The 23,232-nt window shown below is 38.6% G+C and overlaps 2 protein-coding genes across 4 annotated transcripts; both read right to left on the bottom strand.

Moving 5' to 3' along the window:
* Positions 1 to 14,457: 14,457 nt before the first annotated feature.
* Positions 14,458 to 16,835, bottom strand: LOC130719530 (uncharacterized). The gene is made up of 4 exons (XM_057570150.1): positions 16,090 to 16,835; positions 15,403 to 15,977; positions 14,586 to 15,127; positions 14,458 to 14,466 (listed from the first exon to the last, which is right to left on the bottom strand). The coding sequence occupies exons 1-4, from the start codon at positions 16,833 to 16,835 to the stop codon at positions 14,458 to 14,460; spliced, it is 1,872 nt and encodes a 623-aa protein (XP_057426133.1).
* Positions 16,836 to 17,764: 929 nt separating this feature from the next.
* On the bottom strand, positions 17,765 to 23,136 carry LOC130720076 (uncharacterized). 3 transcript variants are annotated; one of them, XM_057570675.1, is made up of 12 exons: positions 22,773 to 23,128; positions 22,600 to 22,689; positions 21,427 to 21,504; positions 21,270 to 21,344; positions 21,000 to 21,052; positions 20,386 to 20,536; positions 19,755 to 19,865; positions 19,387 to 19,513; positions 19,142 to 19,242; positions 18,548 to 18,686; positions 18,361 to 18,413; positions 17,765 to 18,095 (listed from the first exon to the last, which is right to left on the bottom strand). In XM_057570675.1, exons 1-12 carry the CDS (start codon positions 22,932 to 22,934, stop codon positions 18,012 to 18,014), a joined length of 1,224 nt encoding a protein of 407 aa, XP_057426658.1. In that variant the 5' UTR covers positions 22,935 to 23,128; the 3' UTR covers positions 17,765 to 18,011. The 3 variants fall into 3 exon arrangements, with proteins under 3 accessions (XP_057426658.1, XP_057426660.1, XP_057426661.1); XM_057570677.1 differs by having other exon boundaries at positions 19,142 to 19,239; positions 22,773 to 23,125; XM_057570678.1 differs by lacking the exons at positions 17,765 to 18,095; positions 18,361 to 18,413 and having other exon boundaries at positions 18,554 to 18,728; positions 22,773 to 23,136.
* Between the last annotated feature and the right edge of the window lie 96 nt (positions 23,137 to 23,232).

Genomic DNA, 23,232 nt, shown 5'->3' on the forward strand with positions numbered 1-23,232 from the left:
AAAGATCCTAATTGAAAATAGATAAGTTCCTAACAAAAAATAAATAAGATCCTAATTGAAAATAAATAAAATCCTAATAAAATATTTAAATGATATTCTGCGGGCCCGCGATGGATTCAGATGGGCTAAATCAGGAAATCTAACCGGACTCATCCGTCGTCGAAGCTCGCATCCAACCGCGCTACATCAGTCTCCTCCACCTCTGAAGAACTCGACCTCGAGTTCTCATCGTGATAAAGGACATCATCTGCTTGATACTTGAGGGTATTTGGGATATTCGTGTCATGTGGGAGAGCCTCCAACCGAGCATATACAGCTTCTTCAATCATCACTGGACAGAAACAGTTAGTTTCTTTCACGTCCTCATCCTTGTCACTTTGCGTCATCACCAAGAAACTCGACTTCTTTTCTTCTGGACTCTCATCAAAGCGTAAAACAGAAGCCATAATAATTTTGTGTGCTCCCCACGTAAACAATATCACATTATCCCTTCCTTTGTATGTAAAATCAATATCAGACTGCCAAGGTCGCCCAAATAAAACATGACATACATCCATACTCATGACGTCACACAATACCTCCTCTCTATAGTGCTTCCCAATAGAAATAGGCACCTTGCAAGCAGTGGCGGTACTATGTTAGGACAGGGGAGGGCCATGCCCCCCCAAGTCATAGAAAAATCTTATAGATTATAGAGATAGGGTATTTTATTTACATATTGCTATATATATATATATATATATATATATATATATATATATATATATATAATGGTGCACAGAATTCTAAATATGAAACATTGTTCCAGCGGTTGAGGCCTTTATATTTTGACCTCAATAGCAAGGATTCTAATATGTATATATTTTAAGTTTTAACCAATGCTTGGTCTTCAACTCACTCTCCTTACTTTAAAAAACGAAAACTCTCTTCTTAAAGTAGGTTTGTTATACTTTCATAATTTCATTTCATATAGATGTAAAAAAATTGAAACTTATTTTTGACTATAGAACATGTATTTAACGTTAAAAAAAACATGTATTTAATCAATATTGGGTGTTCAATTCTATCCTCAAAGTAGGTTTCTTTTTGTAGCCAAAAGAAAAAAAGTAGATTTTTTTTAGTAATACTTTCATATAGGTGTAAAAAATTTAAAATTTATTTTCTCTACTATTTTTTTAATTTGTTTGAAGCTTCATTTCCAATGAGTATATGTATTAATTCAATAATTATTTTTGTGTATATGTGCGTCTATTGTTAAGATGTACCAAAAAAATTAAATACTTTAATTTATGTTTAAAAGTTTATTTTGGCCCCTCCATATTATTTTTTCTAGTTCCGCCACTGCTTGCAAGTCTGTGAAACTTTCACCTTTGGCCCTTTACGCACCCACCCTAAGGTGTACGGTTTATCATGAGGCTTTGTTGTCAGCTTCAAGTACTCTACCAGCTTCTGGGAAACCAGATTCTCAGTGCTGCCACTGTCCACAATCAAGTTACACACCTTGTTCTTAACGGAACAATGTGTTCGAAAAATATTTTTCCTTTGACCTTCTTCTTTGGATGATAGCAAGATTCTCTGGAGCACAAAGTTTACACTTTCCTCAGACTCCTCTTTAGCAACCTCAAATCCTTCATACTCATTGCTCTCTTCTTCCTCCTCAGTCTCCTCATTCAGAATGGCGGCAGTTCTCCTAGAAGGACAAACATTCGATCGATGACCTTGCCCACCACAACGAAAGCACTTATCACCGATCGGTTTCGCATAAGGGTTAATTGGTTTCTGGCTGAGTGTCTTACTCTGTTGCACACCGCTAGAATTACTGGCTCCTATGTTTCCAGAATTGGGATCCCTTGTTGCGGTACTCTTCTCTTTTTCTTCTATTGACTCGATGTCATTTTGAGGAGAAAAGCTTGGAAAGGATGAGAAATTTCTAGGGGATTTTTCCATCAATTCCGCCTTCAAAGCAAGGCTGGATGCTTCAGCCACAGTCCACGCAGTTTGCAAACCCATCTTCTCTTGCAAGGAACCCTTCAAGCCACTAATGTATCGAGCCACCTTCTGATTTTCGGATTCTCCCAATTCGTTACATTCAGACAGACACGTATGAACTCGGTTGTATACTCCGCCACAGTCTTCTTTCCTTGCACACAATCGATATACATCTTATAAAGAATCTGCTCATAATCTTCTGGTAGAAATCGCTCCATCATCAATTGTTTCATTCTACGCCAAGTTCTGACTAGCCTTTTTCTCTGCCTCTGCCTTTGAATGACAAGCTTATCCCACCACACAGCAGCAGTACTCTTCAACTTGATAGCAACCATCTTGACTTGCTTGTTCTCAGGGATGCCCATGATGTCGAAAAATCTATCGACTCCAATCTGCCAGTCTAGAAAATCCTCCACTCTCATAGTTCCGCAGAATAATGGAATATCAGCTTTCACTCGGTAGTCACGGTTGTAATTCTGATTCCCTTGGTCAACTGTTTCTTCTACATCAGATTCGTCTCCTTCAGAACTTGAATTTCTCACAATAATGGGACGACCGTTGTTGCCTCTTTGTGGAACCCTACGCGGTTCTCTTCCCCCGTCTCTTCGCTGGATCATGTTGTTGATGCTGTCAGTTAAAGTCGTCATTAACGTCGCCATCTGTTGTGTCACCTGTTGTGTCATCTGTTGTGTCATAGCAGTTAGGGCCGCGGTAACAGCCGCGGTAACATCCTTCAGGTCTGCTTTGGTCACTGATTGATCTTCCATGGTTGATCAAGCAAAGAAAAGAGACAGGAGAAACCTGCTCTGATACCACTTGATACAGCGAAAGTCGTACTAGGATTGCAAGCGCAAATCCTAAAGGAAAAGGTTTCTGGAATCCACCAGAAAGTAAGGGTTAGCAAGCACTGAACCCTAAAAAGATAACTCTGGAATCCACCAGTAAAGAGAGAGAAATCTCAAATTTGATTATCAATAATAAACTGAAATAGGCTATGCCTTACAAGTGCTTAAATAGGAGAAGAAAACATCCTAACAGAAAAATAAATAATATCCTAAAAGGTCCTAATTGAAAATAAAAGATCCTAATTGAAAATAGATAAGTTTCTAACCAAAAATAAATAAGATCCTAAAAGATCCTAATTGAAAATAAAAGATCCTAATTGAAAATAAATAAAATCCTAATAAAATCCTTAAATGATATTCTGCGGGCCCGCGATGGATTCAGATGGGCTAAATCAGGAAATCTAACTGGACTCATCCGTCATCGAAGCTCGCATCGAACCGCGCTACATCAAAAAGAAAAGGCATCAGCAGGAGTTTAATAAACAACATATCTAAATATGCACGTTTTTTTCAGTAAGTACCTTTGTTCTCAACATTTGCTTAGTGGCCTCTGCAGCAGATTGAGGAGGACCCAAATTTTTTGCCTCTTCAGCTCGTCTCTGTTTCATTTCCTACACATATATTAACAAAACGATAACCCTCAAGTCTTTTTGCAGTTTATGCAGCATATTTGTACAGAATGTTACCCATATAGTTCTTATTGAAGAATAGACTAATTTATAAAAAAGGAAAATATTTTTTTAATTAATTAAAACATGGACTCATTTAAAAGAGATAATTTTTGTTGACTTTAATACATTAATCAATTTTAAAATACATTGATTTAGAAAAAGTTTATTTTAAAAAAATATATAATTTTATTCCTAGAGAAATGTCATCATTTTCTTATTATTTATAAAATATCCTACCATTATTGTCTAGTCAAACTCAAACACAGGATAGGATAACATGGCCACATGGGAGAAGAGTCTATCCTACTCTTTATCTGACTCTCGTATCCTATCATTCCATATCCAATCTTGAGTCTTGACCATCAAACAAGCCCTTAGCTCAAAGTGGCTGACTAGTTCTAACTTGTCACCCAACTTGAGCTTGGATGAGGGTAACTCAAAAGTATATTGACTGGGAACAACAAGATCAAATGTGCATTCTTAGCAAATCTGGGAAGAAATACATGATTTCTTCCAGGCTCAGTCTCGGGCACAATCCACTCAACTGCAGTCAAGTTAAAGAATATCACCAAAGGCTCGAAAAGTTTCAGATTATTTGAAGAGAATTAGAACGATTGTCAAGACATTAATATCCATTGGTGATTCAGTGCCATATCGCAGTCACCTTGATGCTAGTTTTTATGCCTTACCTGAAGAACTTAATTCTTTTATGTCAGTTCTGTTTAATTGCCCATCGCACTGCACTATTGCTGAAGTTGAATCCAATGCTCGTCTAGAGCGTAGTACAAAGAAGCAACTTGGAGATTCTAATGTTTCTGCGAATGTTGCTCACATTCCTTCTGGTGCACCAGGTGCATCTTCAACCCAGATATTTTGTAATCTTCTCCATATTTTTCGCAACCATGGTCTCTTGTAGCACGTTCCAGCACTGAGGCAGAATATATAAGCCTTGCTAACACAGCTGTTGAAGTTCTATGCCTTGAGGCCTTGCTTGCTGAATTAAAAATTTCATATACTACACCACTGGTCCTCCTCTGTGATAATCTCAGCTCAGTAGCTCTATCTCATAATCCAGTTCTCCATGCTAAAACTAAACACATGGAATTGGATATCTTCTTTGTAAGGAAAAATGTGCTGAATAAAAGCCTGATAGTGAAGCACATTCCATCTTAATAAATATGCTGAAATCTTTACAAAAGCCTGTCCCCTTTGAGATTTACTACACTTAGGGACAAACTCAAGGTGGCTGATATTTTTAAACTTAGTCACCCTCCTTGAGTTTGCAGGGAACTGTTAGAGATAGTCAGTATTCTGCTGTTAGTCAGTTAGTTTGTACAGTTGTTAACAGTTTGTTAATTAGTTACTTTGTACAGCTGTCATCAAACAACTTGCAGTTAGTGACTTCTATTTTGTACTCAAGTCATGGTATATAAAGCATCTTGTACTGAAGAGATCAATCAATGAATCATAAAGAAACTTTTCAGAAACCTTTCGTACTGTTTTCTCTCTTTTCTCTGTTATGCTGTTCAACATTCCCCAAAAGTTGCTAGGTATACTAGTACTAGAACACGCAAAAAATGAATAGCACCAAAAGAATTTTCTGTAATTGATTGGATTGGAACAAAATTCCATAACATGAACAGGGTTTGATTGGACCTAAGTTAACCCCAAAAGTTAGCTTGTAAGGTAGGATTGTCCAAGTTTAGTTAGCTTGTAAGGGTGAGGATTGTGCAAATCTTTATATGGACTACTCTGGTCATATATCTACATTAATGTGGGACCTTAATACAGCCCCCTCATGCTTATAGCTGGACATCTTACACGAAGTTTGCAAGACTGAACATCTAACGGTGGCCCACCCATCTTTAGGCGACCAAATAAGGGATATAGGGCTTTAATACAGCCTTAGTATTTAAGTAGGGTTCAACTCAACCCTAAAACCTAACTCGTAATGCTAGGATTGCCCAAGTTTTCACAAAAACTACTTTGGCAATATTTCTAGTTAATGTCAGACATCAACAAAGACAACACCACAAGCTATTCCATCCCTTATCCCCAGTGTTGTCAAGATCCGGATCCTAGAATCCCACACAATCTTGGAATCTTTCTGGTTGGGAGAAAGATGTAAAGAGAGGGAAGGAGTCCATCCAATTCTATTTCATTTCATTCTAATCCATTCTATCTATTCTATCTAATTTAAGAGAAATCATACTTAGCACGAGACGAATAACATGAAGATTAACTGCCTATATAAAATTTCAAATAAATTCCCCCCTGTATAATAACAAATTTCCCTTGTTTTTTTACATTGATGCATTTTTGCATTTCTTGGAGATTTGTTTCGCACTATATAGCAATTCTCTTTATTTAATCATTCAAACAATACAACCCTCTATCAACGCACCCCTAGCCATCAATCCAAACAAGCCCTAAAAACTAAATTACCTGCCCGGCCGAATTCTTTTCAAAGTTAGGTTCCTCAGGCATAAAAAGATTCACCAACATCTTCCCACATTCGTTACAACATCTGACAAGATTCCAAGAACCACAATAATTTAACAAAAACTCAAATTGAAAAAAATAAAAAAACAGCTTTGAATTTAACACACAAGAGAAAAGATATTTGCTTTGCTCCAAAGTATAAAGGATTACTCACACGAGAGCATCATTGATTCGCAGTCCGGTAACGAATTTCACACAGAGATCACAAAACATCATTCTTGTTGTCAATCAACAGTATCTGCTACGCTGAGATGCTGATTAAATACCCGAAGTCGATAAAACGGGAGTTATTGTTAAATACCGTAAAACACGTTTCGGCGTGGCCGTGGAGTTATATGAGCGTCCCTCTCGGCGATGAAGGGAAGTTGGAGTTAGTGCTGTCCAGTAGGGCTGAGCATTTTATCCGGCCCGACCAAAACCTGAGAAAATTGAGGCCAAAAAAAGCTATTGGGTCGGGCTGGGTCGGTTTAGGATTTAAACGGGTTTTAAAAATGGGTCTGTTTGGGTTAATTCGGTCGGGCCCAGTTTTGGTTTTTAAAAACCTCGGTACCCGACTCAACCCAACCCATCTTTATATTTTTTTTGTTTTTCCCTTTGTACCTGACAGTGAAATGCCTGGTAGTAAGAGGCCCAATAATCATGTTCAAAAGCCTTATTTAGCAGATAAAAAAAGGGTCAACAACATTAAAAAACTAGACAATAAACATTAACCCTAAATCTCTCCTATCTCTCCTAAATGCACAGTAGCCGCCACTCTCTCATCTTTCACTAACTCACTTCATCCCCTAACCCTAAATCTCCATTTCCCAGCAACACGACACCACCGTCGCCGTCACCCTGTTTGGCGCAACCGCGGACCGCCATCTTCAATCATCTACGCCACTGCACCACCTCCTCTAACATTCAACACATTCAAATTTCGATCTCTTTTCATCACCAACCTCCTCAATCTGTCATCTAGTTTTCTCCTCAATCCTCTACGTCGATTGCAAGAAGGAAATAGTTAGAGAGATCGTGAGTAAGAGCGCCTGGAGCGAAAACGGTGAGAAATCGCTCGTACCCGACCGAACAACTCGGAACCCGAACAACCCAGAACCGAACAAACCGAAGATAGTATTCGGTCGGTGGTTGGTCTGGTTGTTTGGCAATTTTCACCCGATTAAAACCGGGGTTCGGGCCCGAACCTGCCCAATGCTCACCCCTATTGTCCAGGAATTTCCAAACCGAACCGAACCCGAGCAAACCGGCGGTTTTTTTACGAAACGGGCCAGTTCAGTTCGAAGGCGGGTTCGTCCGCCTTTTTTGTGGGTTCAACCGGTCGGTTTGGTTTGGGCTCCAGCCCGACCGGAGTAATAATGTTTAAAAAAAAAAGGGCCCAACAGCCCTGAGCCCAATATCCTAGAGGGAGAATTAAAAAAAAAAGCATCTCACCTCTCACATTTAACCCTAACTGAAGACTCTTCTGCAAAAAAACCTAGCCAACTTCTCTTATCTCTCTCCAGTCTCCACGTCTCACAGAACCCAGCCTCCACGCTGCCGTCCCTCCACGCCGTCGTCCTACACTTCCTTCTCCTTCTCCCACCACTCAACAACCTTAGCCTTGTTCTCTGAACTCCGTTGTCCTTTGCACCACCACCACCTTCTCTGCGGTCCATACCATCACCCCGACCATAGAGATCGAGAGACGCACAACCTTCTCGTGCTCTGAGGTCCGACATCGCCACCACGACATGAATCATCGTTCCAACACCGGATTTGCACCGTTACAGCACGCTGCCATCAACTGTCGCCGCATCACCGCCTCAGATTTCTCTGTTGAAGAAGAAGATTTGTTTCACTATAGGGTTCTTCCATCTTTTTTTCTTCTGTAAAAATATCTGCTGATGCTGAATGATCAAAATTTAAGTTTTCGTTTCAATCTTCATCTTCCTTTTTCAATTTTTCTGGATCTTCCAGCACAAACCCACCCATCGTAACCGTAAACCGCCAAAATTTTGGAACCAGAGAAAGAAAGTATTAGGTTTTATAAAAATGTGATGGGGTGGGGTTATGTCATTGTTGTCGAGGGCTTAGTTTCTCCTTTTTTTTATATTTTCTTTTTATTCTTATTCTCTTATGTTTCTTTTAATAATAATAATAATATTAGTAATAGGAATTGATATATAGTAAAACGGGTCGTTTCACCACACAAACCTAGTCTTGCAGATCCTAGATGGGGACGATTAGATGAACCCCATAGTCAAACACATCTCGACGAGTTGGCTGCCAGAAGATAAGAAGGAGGCCAAGAAACTGACAAGATGCTCGGCCTGGTACTCGTTAATAAATGGAACCTTGTTCAAAAGAGGGTACTCGACCCCTCTCCTCAAATGCTTATCAAAGGAAAAAGCAGACTACGTATTGGCCGAGATACACGAGAAAAGTTGTGGCCACCATCCCGACGGACAATCACTGGCAAGAAAAATCCTGCGAGCAGGTTACTACTGGCCAACCCTGGAAAAGGACGCGACCAACCACGTGAAGCAGAAAAACTCACCGGCCTCATTTGCCCCTGGCCGTTCCACCGGTGGGGAATGGACTTATTGGGCCCTTTTGACACTCTCTAGGACAACTTAAATTCTTGATCGTAGCGGTGGACTACTTCACCAAATGGATTGAGGCCGAACCTCTGTCCACCGTCACCTCAGCCAGAATACAGAGGTTCTTCTATAAGAACGTCATAAGCTGTTACGGGGTCCCAAGGATTCTCATCACTGATAATGGAACCTAGTTCACCTTAAGAGGCTTATGAGAGCTACTCCCCGACCTCCACATCAAGCAGCACTTCACCTCAGTAGAACACTCTCAAACGAATGGGCAAGCTGAATCAGCCAACTGGGTGATTCTTAGGGGAATTAGGAAAAAGTTGAAGGGAGCAAAAAGGGAGTGGGTCGAGCAAGTAGACCATGTCCTCTGGGCCTACCGAACAACCTCGCACTCTACTACAGGCAAAAGTCCATATAGACTCACCTTCGGCACTGAGGCCATCATCCCAGTCGAAATCGGAGAGCCTAGTGCCCGAACGATCGGCTTCGACCCTGATACCAACGACAAACTCTTTGAGGAAGACCTTGATCTACTGGCAGAGAGAAGGGAAATATCAAACTGCAGGGAGACCATAGCCAAGGAACACGTGGTAATGTGTTACAACAACAAGTTCGTCCCATGAGCCTTCAAAGTAGGGGACCTCGTCCTTAGAAAGGCTAGCATTGGAGCGAGGAACACGGAGCGGGGTAAGCTGGCAGCCAACTGGGAAGGACCTTACTGGGTCACGGAATCCACCGACACCGGGGCATACAAATTGGAAACGCTCGAAGGGAGAGAAATCCCCTGCACTTGGAACGCAACAAACTTGAGGCGCTACTACAGCTAGTTACAACCTCTTCTCTCTCCAGGGACGAGAAGACGCCATAACTAGTATCTCCTAAGCCTCTTTCCTTTTTTTCTTTCTTTAACTTAGATATTTTCTACTACTCTTTTGTAGCCGATCAACATTAGACACCCGAGCCTCCCCGTCTCTTTTTGTCAAAATCCATGGCCGAGGGAGACCCCGGAAACTCATGAATGAAAGAATTATGAATGATCGTTGCCAACACAAAGCATTTCTCAAGCAAAAAAAAATAACAAGTGCCAATATACATAAGATGTTCGACAACCGGAAAGCCGGGAAAAGAAGCCTCAAGAAAGAAAGATCTGAACGAGCATTACAAGACCTCGTTAATGTCGAATAAAATCGACTGAGGCACATAAAAGACCCAAACTGGGCAACACAAGACCTCAGGAAATGACCACGCGTACGAGAGAATAGCAGAACGAACAAAGCGATAATAAGAAAAACTCCAATGGAGCAATACCAATATCATAAAAATACGAGTACGAGCGATTACATTCATCCAATGAAAAATAAAGGAAAATTGTCCAACACTTAGCAAAAAAAAATTAAAAAGTAAAAATTACATCAAGGGGCCTTGTTGGGAAATCCGCAAGTGTACAAATCAACCCGGTTTTAATTATTAAACCACAAGAATTGTGAGTGAATAAATTCAGCTTAAGCCTTGAGTTTGAAGGTTTGTTTTATTGAGGCAAACATGTCGATGTAGCAAAGATAAAATATAAGAAAAACAGAGATGGAAATGCTTTGGGTTCTTGTTCAACTAGTCAATTTAAGCATATTATCCTATCCACATGAACTCATGAATCTATCCTTGATGTTATAGCCTAAGAAACTACCTATCGATGTCTCGTATAGATAATTCTTTCAAACCAAAAGATAAGCTAAATCTCTTGTGTACTTAAACATTTGTTTGAAGCATAAAGATTACAATGATCAGGCCAACAAACCTCAACCCTTCCTCTATTCCTAGTAGCAAGCATAGAAGGAGTAATCCCAAATCGGTTCCCGAATCTATAACAAACTTTCATTCCGGTTATAGATTCAAGCTTAGATTGAAATTCAGATAATGGGATTCAAGGATAGAAGAAGAACATGTGGGAAAGAACTTAAGATTATAACTTAAATATGAAAAGTCTTACAAGAAACCAAAGCATGAAGAGAGAGTTTAGCCAAGGCTAAGAACCTGGATTACAAGCTTGGAAGCCCTCTCTCACTCTCCTAGAAGCTCTTCTCCCTCTGAACTTATGTAAAGTAAGGAATGACTACAAAAGATATGAAACAAAACAACAAAACACCTATTTATAGAAAAAAAATGGGTGAGTTTCTGCTGTGTCGGGCGCTCAAGCGCCCTCTAAGCATGCTCAGGCGCTCCCTGAGCATGCTCAGACGCCAATTCACTTCAGAAAACAGAAACTTCGGCTTCAATCAAGCATGCTCAGGCGCCCAACACACGCTGGAAAGCCTCTTGATCTTCTTCTTAACTCCTCTTTAAGCCTCCTTCATTTCTACAAGCCTTTTGACCTTCTTCCTTCATCAATTTCAGACCTGGTTTCTTGGGAAAAAAGATTGGGAAAATATCAAGGAACTCAAGAGTCTATTAGCACAATGGACCCTCAATTCAAGTAGAAAAGTCATGCAACTCCTAAATCTACTTAAAATGCAAGAAAGGTCCCTATAAAACTACAAAATTACCAAGACAAAGTAAAAACACAAAGAAAGGTAAAAATGCATGAGAATGCATGAAACACTACATGAGACACAAGAAAAAGACTCAAAACTAACAACGAAAAGACCCTAAAAACAAGACAAAATCCCGGTCATCAGGCCTTCTCGGGAGGGTACGAGGGGATGAAGACCTTGTCTTTAGCCGAACCAATCTTCCCACCGGACACGCACTTCCGATAATGGATTGGCCTGACGTTGATCCCCAGGTTGACCAACTTCAACTGACTAACAACATTGTTGAAAGCCGCCTTGTTAATCTTTGCCAGACTAGTCCGCAGCTGCTTAGTCTCAGCCTCCAGACCGACAATCTTCGCGTCCCGCTCCGCCAAGCTGTCAGCCAAGGTCGCTCCATTTTCAAAGCGGCACTCTCCTCAACAATCTTTCACTCGGAGGCCTTCAAAGCCTCGAGCTCAGCTTCCAACTCCTTCACACAGGATGGTACAAGGGAATGAAGAACTTGTTCTTAACCGAACAATCTTCCTACCGGACACGTTCAATGGGATATAAACATTAGCTTTATGAGTAAATCGTATTTAAACCATTTATTTCAATTTAATTTAATTTTAAATCAATAAAATATTAATTAAAATTAAATTTAACTTTATATTGGTTTTGGTTTAAAATTTAGAGATAGGAGGATTAAATTTTCTAAGAAATTTTTCTTAAATCAAATGTTTGTATTTATTTCAATTTGAATATTTACCTAAGTGTGATATAGATCTCATATCTATATGTGTTTGATATTTCTTCTTTAAATAATAAATTATTCTATTATTATTTTTAATCAAGTTCCATATATTACTCTTTTAATTTTAATTTTTCCAACACTTTTGCATATCTCATTTATTCCAACATTAAAACTACAATAAAAAAATGTGCGAGTGATATAATAATATTTAATTATGACAATAATTATTATAATTGTTAATATAGAATGGAACTTTAGGAATCCTCATTCTATAACTACTAAAAATTTATTGAATGCACTTTAATTTTATAACTTATGCCTCTTTACTATTCACTTGCAAGCTTCATCCAAATTTCATGTAAATGTTATTGTTTCAGATTCCATGACTGATGACCCGGGATTAAATGCTATTTTTCTATATAATTTTCATGCATTTTAATATATTATTTAGGATATTTTAGTCATTTTAGGTCACTTTAGAATTATTCCATGCATTTTATTATTTTTATGTTTTTTTAGTATTTTCTATAATTTTATGATTTTTATTTATGTTTTATTAGGATTTACTTAAGTTATTTGGGTTGGTGATCTTATTCTATCTTCTAGTTAATCTTTTTTATTAGGTTTTACTTATTTTCCCTTATTGTTATTGTTATTTTAGGAGAAGATATGGAAACAAGAAGCAAATCAAGGGAGAAAGATATGAATTTCGAAACCTGGAACAATCTGGATTTATTTGCGCCAGTTCTGCACCAATTTCCTCTTGCATTTCGCGCAGACGCGCCAAGGAAGTAGCTGCTGGAAAGTTTTGCGCGAGTTCCTTTACAAAGTTCGTGCATTTGCGCGAAATATCAGCCAGAATCTATTTAAGTGCGTTTTTAACCTAGTTTAGATATCTTTTCACGTTGAAACATTGGGAGAGACTTTTGGAGGCAGAGCTCTGAGTTCTTTAGGATCCCTTACAGGTTTCTATTGTAATTTTGATGTTTTGCTATCTTTTTCTTGAATTGTTTCCTATGACTATGAGGAACTAATCCTCTTTTGCATTAGGGATAGATGAAGTTACATCTTTGATTATGTTTGGATTCGTTTTGGTTTTTATATGAATGACTATATTCCGTTCTTGAATTTCTCTCTTGCTGTGATTGTTATCTAATGCACATAGATTGTTTTACTTGTTTTTATACAATTGGGAAATTGATAGGAACTAGGGATTTAGAGAGGAATTGGATTTTGGTCTCTACGCCTTAGGGATAAGGATAGCAATTAATCTGTGATTGTCTGATATTGAACTGAATCTCTAGTTAATTAGGATTAGGTACTAAGGGATTAGCTATCACTAATTAACTAGAAGGAGAACTTGACTAAAGAATTAGTAAGTAATCACATAGACATAGCGCCTTGAACGAGTTTAGGCGAATTCATATGTAACTGGAGCGGGTACATGCATAACGAGGGTAACCGATTCAATTCCCTAGTGCAGCTTTTCCCCCTAAGTTTACAAATCAACAACCGTTTATTTGTTTTTCTTGATTTCTTTTCGCAATAATCACAATCAATCAATTCTCTATTTTTATATTTATTTTTTCGTCCTTACAACTAAATTGGTATATTTATAAGTAAACACACACAATCCTTGTGTTCGATAATTAAACCCCAGGCGAAACTGTACACTTGCAGTTTGGCACATCAATGACTCATACGTTTATTAATTAGTGATTAGATTTATATTTATGTCTTGGTTGCTATTACTTTTTGCAATATTAAGGATAAAAAGACATAAGAAGAGTAAAAGAGTAGATACGACATTAGATAAAGATAAAAATCATGATTTGGGAGCATGGTCATCCTCATCACTGGTATCATTAATGTTGCAGCAACTACCCTTCATAGGGTGCATTTTCCTAGTCAATATAGTTTGTCTTCCAAGTTGTCCAGCTATGGAAGAAAGAGTTCCTTCATCTAATTCGCTTCAAGCAGTTAGGTTGGTTGCTAAGGTCCTTGTGATGTTCCATCCGTATGCGACAGTGATTGGTGCTATTCAGAGTTTGCAGAGGCGCGAGTGGGAAGTGACTTTCACCCATGTGCTTCGCGAAGGGAACGCTGTTGCGGATGTGTTTGCAAAGTTGGGTGCAACGTCTACTGGGGCTTTTGTTGTGCACGAGCACCCCCCCCCCCCTCCGGGGATTCAGGATATTCTGAGAAGTGACTACTCTAGAGTTTTAGCTCTCAAGTTGTAGTGTTTTTTGTTTTTTTAGCCAATGTACCAAAAAAATAATTTACTTGGTTAATAGTTAATACTAGTTTAGCTAATAGGTCAACTTCATTTTGAATCGAAATTGTTTGAATTCTCAAATTTATTTATTCTTTATATATCAAACTCTCAATGGTCCAACCAAAGCAATCTGATCTTAATCAAATCTGGTTCAGATTAGTGAGTTTAAAAACAATAAAAAACAAACTAAATTCATATAATTAAATATCATCAGTTTAAATTCTATTTTACCACAAACTTAGACCAAGCGTTTATTTTAAGCAGTGCATACATCTTTTTTTTTTATGGAAAGTACGTCTTTCATTAAATTAAAACAGAAAATACATCAGCTAATAGATCTGTAGCAATTACATCAGGAAATTTATCCCACCATACAGCATTAGGAGTATTGCATGCACTAGCTGCTAACAAGTGAGCTACTTTATCCCCCCCCCCTCTTAGTATGGCATATTACAACCTGCTCCATGGAAGTAGCTAAACGTCGACAGTCATGGATGATTGGTGCTATAGCTGGAGTATCCTGATGTCCCAGGAAATTTTCCACCACATTCTTAGCATCCGTTTCAAGAATAATATGTGTCAATTCCAATCGCTGAGCCATTTGAATCGCCCATCTCAACGCCTTTGATTCCGCAACAATGGGAGCAGCTCTATGTGGAGAAAAAGATGTAGTTGCGAACATACACTCCCCCCTATGATCCCTGATCACCATGCCAAAACCTTGTCCGTTGCTCCCCGACCATCCAGCGTCAAGATTGATTTTCAACAGTCCCTCATCGGGTTTTTTCCAGCTCTCACCTTCTTGCTCCATTATCGGCTTGGACTTCTTCTCATTTGCATAGCCTTTCCATTCCACCCACAACTCATGAGCCATCTCAATCGTGCGCTGCACATCTGGTTGTGTTCCTTGATGAACCAGTTCATTTCTCTGCTTCCATATAGTCCATGCTTGCATGGCCACTTGCCCTGTAACATCCAGGTCTCCGGTTGAAAGCAACCCTGCCCACCATGTACGATAATCATCTGCTATGTTATCCATTCTGATGGACAAAACGGAGCTAAACCAGCATCGTTTGGTCCACTCACACCGCATAAACAAATGGTCCATGGTCTCGGGTTCACTTGCGTTGCAGAACACGCACTGATTATGAAGCAAGACCCCCTCTTGATCAAGTTGTTACGACACGGGAGAGTATTCCTGAGCATCCGCAGGAGGAAGTGTTTCACTTTGTGTGGAACCTTCAATTTCCATATCTTTTTCCAGGGATAACTACCTGTTGTTGATGTGCTCTCCATCCCCGCCAATTTCCGCTGCTGCAGCTGCCAGTATAAAGAGCGTACAGAGAACATGCCATTATGAGTCCATCGCCAAACACTCTTGTCTTTAATGCCAGTCCAACTTACAGGGATACTCTGGATTAGTCGTGCTTCCTGAGCATTGAAGGTGCTATGAATCAGGTCAACATTCCATCGTCGTGGGAAGTCGCAGTGCATGAGATCAGCCACCTTTGACACACTCGTATCTACCGGCGCAGAAGATAAAACCAACCCCGAAGAGTCTCCAGGCAACCACGGGTCCTGCCACACTCGTATGCTATTACCATCACCAACCACCCATTTTAATCCCCACTCCACTTCCTGTTTCACGCCCCAAATGCTCTGCCACGCATAGCTAGGATTGTGGCCAATTCCCGCCTCCAAAAGTGAGGATTTAGGGAAGTATCTTGCCTTCCAGACCCTGTACAAGAGTCGTTTCTCATTATGAGTTAACCTCCACACCTGTTTGGCGAGCAACGACGTATTGAAGTCCTCCAAATTACGAAACCCTAAACCTCCATGCTCTTTTGGCCTACATAAGTCATGCCATTTGTTCCAATGGATTTTCCTTTCTGTACCTCTTTGTCCCCACTAGAATTTAGCACACATAGCCTCCATCCGCTGACAACTACCCACTGGAATACGGAAACAACTCATGATATAAGACGGGATGGCTTGAGCTACTGACTTCAATAGAACTTCTTTCCCGCTTTTGAGAGTGCTTGTTCCTTCCACCCTTTGAGTTTCTTCCACATTCTATCTTCCACCTTAGCAAAAATCTGCTTCTTTGATCTTTTTCAATTATTGTTGGTAGCCCCAAGTACTTCTCCTGAACCTCCACAGCCTTAACTCCCATCCGGTCCCGGATCATATTTTTCCTATTCTCAGACACATTTTGGCTGAAGTTCACCTCTGACTTGTCAAGATTTACCAACTGTCCAGAAGCTTGCTCATACTCCTTAATCACCTTACATACCACCTCCGCTTCCTCTAGTGTTGCTCTTGAGAAGATTAGGCTATCATCCGCAAAGAAGAGATGGCTAATCTCCGGGGCACCACGAGCAACCACCACCCCGTGTAAGGTCTTTTGCTTCATCTGTTCCACATATAAACCAGAAAATGCTTCCACACATAAAATAAATAGGTAGGGTGATAAAGGATCACCCTGCCTAAGACCCCTTTCAGGGAGAAACCATGGGGTGGGAGTACCATTAATCAGAATGCCATAGGAAACAGAGGTAACACATTTCATAATAACCTCAATCAACCGTGTTGGAAAATTCATAAAAATAAGTACCTTCCTAAGAAAATCCCATTCCACGCGATCATAGGCCTTTGACATATCTAATTTGAGAGTCATAAAACCTTTCTTCCCCTTCAGACGCTTCATATAGTGGAATACCTCAAAACCTGTCAGAGCATTATCTGTAATCTATCTACCAGGTAAGAAAGCACTTTGTTGTTCCCCCACTACCTCCTCCAATATAGGTTTCATTCTATTAGCAATGCACTTCGTGACAATCCTCATCACCACGTTACACAGGCTGATTGGGCGCAAGTCCTTTGGGTGCTCCGGTTCCTTCACCTTTGGTATGAGGCAGATGAAGGTTTTATTGACTTCAGTTGGGTCATCCCCCTCATTCAAAACAGCTAGGACCGAGTTTGTAACATCCTCACCCACCACGTGCCAATATCTCTGGAAGAAACCTGGTGAGAAACCGTCTGGTCCTGGCGCCTTGTTAGGGTGCATCATGAATAAAGCTTGCTTCACCTCCAGTGCTGTGAACCTGTCATTTAGCCAAGCCTTACCTTCATTGCTAACCTTGTGCTGGATAGCCGCGCATGCCTTGTCAATATTTTGAGTTTGTGATGAGCTAATAATCTCTTGGAAAAAACTGCACATAAGATGTCCAAGTTTCTCTTCCCCATATATCCAAGCACCATGCTCATCTCTCATCTTTTTCAATCGATTTACCTTCTGTCTTTGAGTGGCTTTTCCATGGAAGAAACGAGTGTTTTTGTCCCCCTCTTTCAACCAAACTGCTCGAGAGCGTTGCCGCCAATACATTTACTTTTAAACAATCTTGTAATAGTGGAATATTATAAAGCGGAGCAATGAAAGCGTGATAACAAAAAGAGGGGACGACAATAGTGATATGATCTTATGTTAGCACATCACCATTTAACAATGAAATATTATAAAACGAAGGCTACAACCATAGTTATATAAAGTAGAGACCAAAACCATAAAAATTGAATGGTAGAGACAAAACCAAATTTTCTTGTAAATTTAGGGAATAAATTTTTATTTAAGCCTTATTTTAAATTAAAAATAGTACTTCTAATAGAACTTACACAATCATGTAAAAAAAAAACCATAAATCAACCATTACCAAAATTAGATGCTTTAGCATATGACACAAGTTTATTACATTAAAACTTTCAAGCATTTGAGCTAAATGATAGGTCATAAAGTGAAATGTAACTGTAAGTGCATAATTTGTATGCTGCTTGAGCCTTGTATCTTGCATACTATGCTGACTATTTCCATGACCAGATTGGAGCTCTACTTAGCAAAGGATACCAGGTATGGCTCAGTGCTGTATGGAAGACCAGTCCTAGCACCAAGAGCTCTACATTTGGCAGCTGCCTGTAATTAGCATGAAAAAACAAACAACCAATACACTTATATATAGCAGCAAAAAAGCCATATCTGGTACACTGGTATAACCTTGATTGTTTCCCAACTTTGAATTAAATTACCTCCAGAAAAGTATGAAAACACTTTACATTAGTGTTCTGCATTTTGTAACAACCTTTTGAATGTCTAATAATGATTATATATCTAAATTATGTCATCTTATTTCTAGCTCTAGTTTGGTAATTACTTGCATCTTGTGCTGCTCAGTGCTTACCACATAAGAAGCAAATGGCAACATTTTCTCTGGTGAGAAGTTGGCACAGATTGCTGCAAATAAAAGAGAGGCTCTGTAAATTTTATAATTAAACTCATCAAACACATTTTTGACACTGACAAGTTCAATGGAAAAATCACAATTAAGGCTCTCATGTGCAGATACAATATGAATAGGCTGATCATACCATATAAAACAGCTCCGATAAATGCATCCCCGGCACCAGTTGTATCAATAAGCTCTGATGGCGGAATCTTTTCGGCTGTCCCAATATACAACCTCCCACACACACATCCTATCCCTTCTGCTCTAAATTTTGTAACAGACTGGGAGGATTAAGCAAAAAGATCAATCAAAGTAGAATTTACCTGAGGGCATATACCCAAGTCAGAATAATGGAAAGTGCTCTTATGGCAAGTAAACATGCTTAATGTAACAAGTGCTTCTAAGACGTGACAATACAAGAAATTTCCTAGTAGCAAACATTTTGGTTTCCCATGATAAGACCAGATGTTAAAATATTAGGCTAAGTAATCATGTAATCATGTAATCAAGGTGTAAGACAATGTTGATTACCAAAAGATCAACTCCCTTTCCACAGTAGATAAATTGTACACCATCACATCAAATAAATACAGTCAATGGCAAAAGGAAAAGGATGTTATCTTGCTCATAGGATAAAGCAGTAAGAAAAGGAATCATTTCCCCTTGCACAATCAGAGCTCAATATAGAGTTATCACAATAGGGAACAAACAGCTATAAGTTTTACACAGTTATTACCGAGGCAACGCAAGTTGGCATGGCTATGCTGCCATCCTTTCTCATTGTTAATGATTTCAAAGAGCTGTCCAGATCCATTTCTTCTAAGATAGAACCCTCTGCTAGAAAGTATAATGCAAGTTACTTTATAAAAGGAACTTCAATGAGAATGGAAAAAAAGGTTATTTAACCAGATGCTACAGTTTTTTCCCATTCTTTCATCTTTATGAGGCCCAAACAAGGAGGGATGAGACGTATTTGCTTACCATCTATACATTTCTCAAGCATTATACAGCCATTTTCTCCCAAAGTTGCAATGACAAATTTAACCCTTGGCAGCCTTAAAATAATTGATACTAGTGCTCTTGGAATAGATGATGCCCCTGTCCAGGCCTGTTAAAATGTAACGAATTATTATATTTACAAACTTCGAAAAGCAAGTTATTCATGTTGATGAATTTTGACAAAGAAATAGTTCAACCAAATCTGAACACAAAATTATGTGAATTTGTTAATGTTACTACCTAAGGCACAGTATTACTTAGTGACTTTAGTCCCAAAGCAACTGATAGTCCCTCAGTGTTTTGTGATCTCCTAGTAGTAATTCTACTTCATGATAGTATGATTCACTTGCCTCTGGAAATTTCTCTGAGCATACAACATAATCAGCCAATTCCAGGAGGTCATTCAACCCTTCCCTTGGCCTTTCAGCATCGACTAAGATAGATATATTCTGGCGAAATGCCTGCAAGAGAAAAAATATAATTAAATTAGATTACATTTCATCAGATGGCTCTATCTTCTTAAAATGTTAACTGCAGTCATTCAAGCCCAGGTAATTTGGATTTTTCTAGTTTCCACCCTACTAATATGAGGCTTGTGCTCTGTTACCTTCAAGGTTAACCAATGACATTTCAAACTAGAGTTTAACAACCATGGACATTTCTCTTCAGAAAAAGTACTTATAGTAGTCATAACTCATAAACATGCCAATTAACACAAATGTAACGAGAATCATTCTAATGGAAGCTTTTCATGAGCATGACTTAACCTATTATGGGCAAACCTGATGCTATAAAGCTTCCGCTATGCGTGAGATCCATGGAGGGGCCAGACCCACTTTGTGGATCTACTTACCTTGCACTTTTCCAAGAGGCTGAGTTCACGATTCAAACCTGTGACCGCAAAGCCAATGGTACCTTACCATTGCGCCGAGGCTCGTCCTCAACATGACTTAACTTATGTTACAACTAATATTTAATTACCTCTTGAGCAATGACAAGAGCAGTTTGAGTCATCCTTGCATCAAAATAGGCCACTCTAGCTCCATCCAATGCAGCTAACAAACTTGCTCGTGGAAGATCTTCTGGTACCATTGGAGGATATCCTGGAGTGAATATACAAGTGCGTGTTTTCCTGAATGTTCAAAGTTCTAAGATTAATCAATTTTCACTCCTGAATGATTAAGGTAATCACTCAAATCATTCAAGTTGCCCATGGAAATTTATCATGCAAGGAATTTTCATATGAAGATAGATCACATAATATCATGCAATCTTCAGTATTTCCAACATGTTGGGAATATATTTGAGTTCCCACTCTTTACACCAGCATTATACTTGTATATTTTCTATTATTCTTAAGTACTATTGATTGAATTTCTCTTGTTGAAAATTCTTTTTCCGAAATTTTTTACATATCTCCTCCATAGTTCAAAGATATTTTATTTCTTAAGCATATTTTTCTTTTAGCATTACTTTTTTATTAAATGTCATTGTCAATACTAACATTTTCAAAGCCCTTAAGTGAAAAATTAGGTAAAACCTAGCTAAAATCAACATAAATTTTGTGTAAAAATAATTTAAACAATGGCACATACGTCTGGCTGTCAACAATAATGTAACTAAATGGTGTAGTCCCTTCCTGTGAGACCTGGAAATAAATGGAAAATGAATCAGATTATCAATGAAACATCACCCCATTTTAGAACGTTAAAACTGCATTCTACAATCCGGTAGCTTAAATTTGAATACCAGATTTTAGAATTCCGGTAGTGTTTTCCATATCCTTCTATTCTATGATTCTAACCTCTTGGTCATTATAACTTAAGCCAAACAACAAATTAAGAAAGACGCGTATATATGCATACCACAACCAAAGACTTATCCACCCCCTCAGCCTCTAGCTCTTCCAGCAGACCCTTACCTTGAATGTCATTTGCAACCTGGTGATTTCATATTCCAAAATATGCATTAGAAATTAGCCACAACCACGAGGATGAGAGTGATGAAACAAAATCAATAAACCTTAGAAATTATCCTTGGCTTTAAGCCCAAACGAGCAGCACAAGTCATAGCATTTCCAGTGTTTCCTCCTCCTTGGACCTACCCAACCAAACATAAACCTTATTCAGCACATGATTATATTTACACCATTATTAGGAAATTATAGTTTTAAAAAATATAATTTAAGAAAAAAAAAAACTGTCCACTCGGAATTTGCCTTAGTTAAATTGGAACAGAAGTTGGTAAAGGAAGAATTTGTAGACCAATTTGCAAAAGCCGGTGTTATTAGTTTAGATACAATGATAGTGACAAATTGATAGTGTGATTATGTATGATTCAAGTTATAAGCTGCAACACTATGAGAGCAAATTAGCCCCACTATATATGTATGTGACATTAGCTCCACATGATTAAACAGAACACAAGACAAGATAACATTGTTATTGTTATCTAAGAAAAAACAATTGCTCAATTTTAGTGGTAGAAATGAAATGAAAAGAAATAACTTATAAAAGTATGCCCCACCGGAGGGAAAGTGAGTGGGTTTAGTTAAAGGTAGAGTCAGCATCAAAAGGGCCCTGGGCCCAGAACCCACTACACAATTACCCCAGAGCTTGGGCGAAATGCAGAGTCAGTTAACAAATGATTAAAAAGTAATACCAATTATATTAACTATATTTTTTAATGAACATCTCGAAGTTATTTGACTTTTATAATTGAATTTTGATATATTCACACTCTGGTTTGTCTTCCATCACATTTTTCTTTTTATCACTTTTCCACTTTTTAATTCCTATCACACCACGTGTCATATTAGTTACTAATTTATTTATTTTGTCTTCATATTTCATCTAGGTGGGAGTGTATTTAAAGTGTCAACATATTTTTTTTTTTGCTTTATACATCTCTTAACTAGGAGGCACACTCTCTCGTAACTATTATAAGCAAAAAAACAACATTCATTGAATAAATGATGTATCTAGTCTTTAATGTATCTAGTCATTATTAAAGGCTAGATACCTTGAATGAATTTAAAAACTTATAGTAATTTCAACATAAACAGAAACATATTTAAGCATTTATATGTTTTATTTGTTAAATTTGTAATCATGAAGATTAACAAGAATTTGTAAAAAGAAAAAGAACGAGAAAAGGATTGAATTGAGAGCTAGGTAAAGGGCGGAAAAGGAAAACCTTGAGCTGAGTGGTCCTGATTTTAGAATCCGGTTTGGGAAATGATGGCACCGCTGCCAAAATATCCACACCAAGCCCACCAAATCCCACCTGCAAAACAAAACAAAACCTCCAGAGTGAGTGAGTGGGTGAGTGAGAATGATGAACAGTAAGTAAGTAAGTAAGAAACTCACGATGATTGGATTATCGGGGAGAGGAAGAGCGGAATCGGAAGACATTGTTAGTTTTGAATTTGATTCTGCAAATCTGGAGGGCGAGGGTGAGTGGAACTGGAAGGAGGAGCTGTGGCTATTTGAATTTGAGGAGGAAGAAGAAGAAAGCGATGATGATTTCATTTTTTTGTGTAACTACTTGTTGTGTATGTGTGACTGACTGTGTGGTTTTGTAGTGTTGTGGTGTCCACTCCTTCCATCACCTCATTTGCGTTGTTGTTGCGATGCGATATGCTTCAGTTGACTTCTCAAATTCCGCCCCGCCCTCTACGTTCTCCGAGGACTCACTTGCATTTTTTAATTTATTCATGTAATTTTCTACATCAATCAATGTTTAAGATGATTCATGATTTTCTTTTAAATAACAACTTTATATATTAGAATAAAGAAGTAGGTGCGGAGACAATATGGAACAAGATGG

The sequence above is a fragment of the Lotus japonicus genome, chromosome 5 (assembly GCF_012489685.1).
Source record: "Lotus japonicus ecotype B-129 chromosome 5, LjGifu_v1.2".
NCBI classification, from domain to species: domain Eukaryota; kingdom Viridiplantae; phylum Streptophyta; class Magnoliopsida; order Fabales; family Fabaceae; genus Lotus; species Lotus japonicus.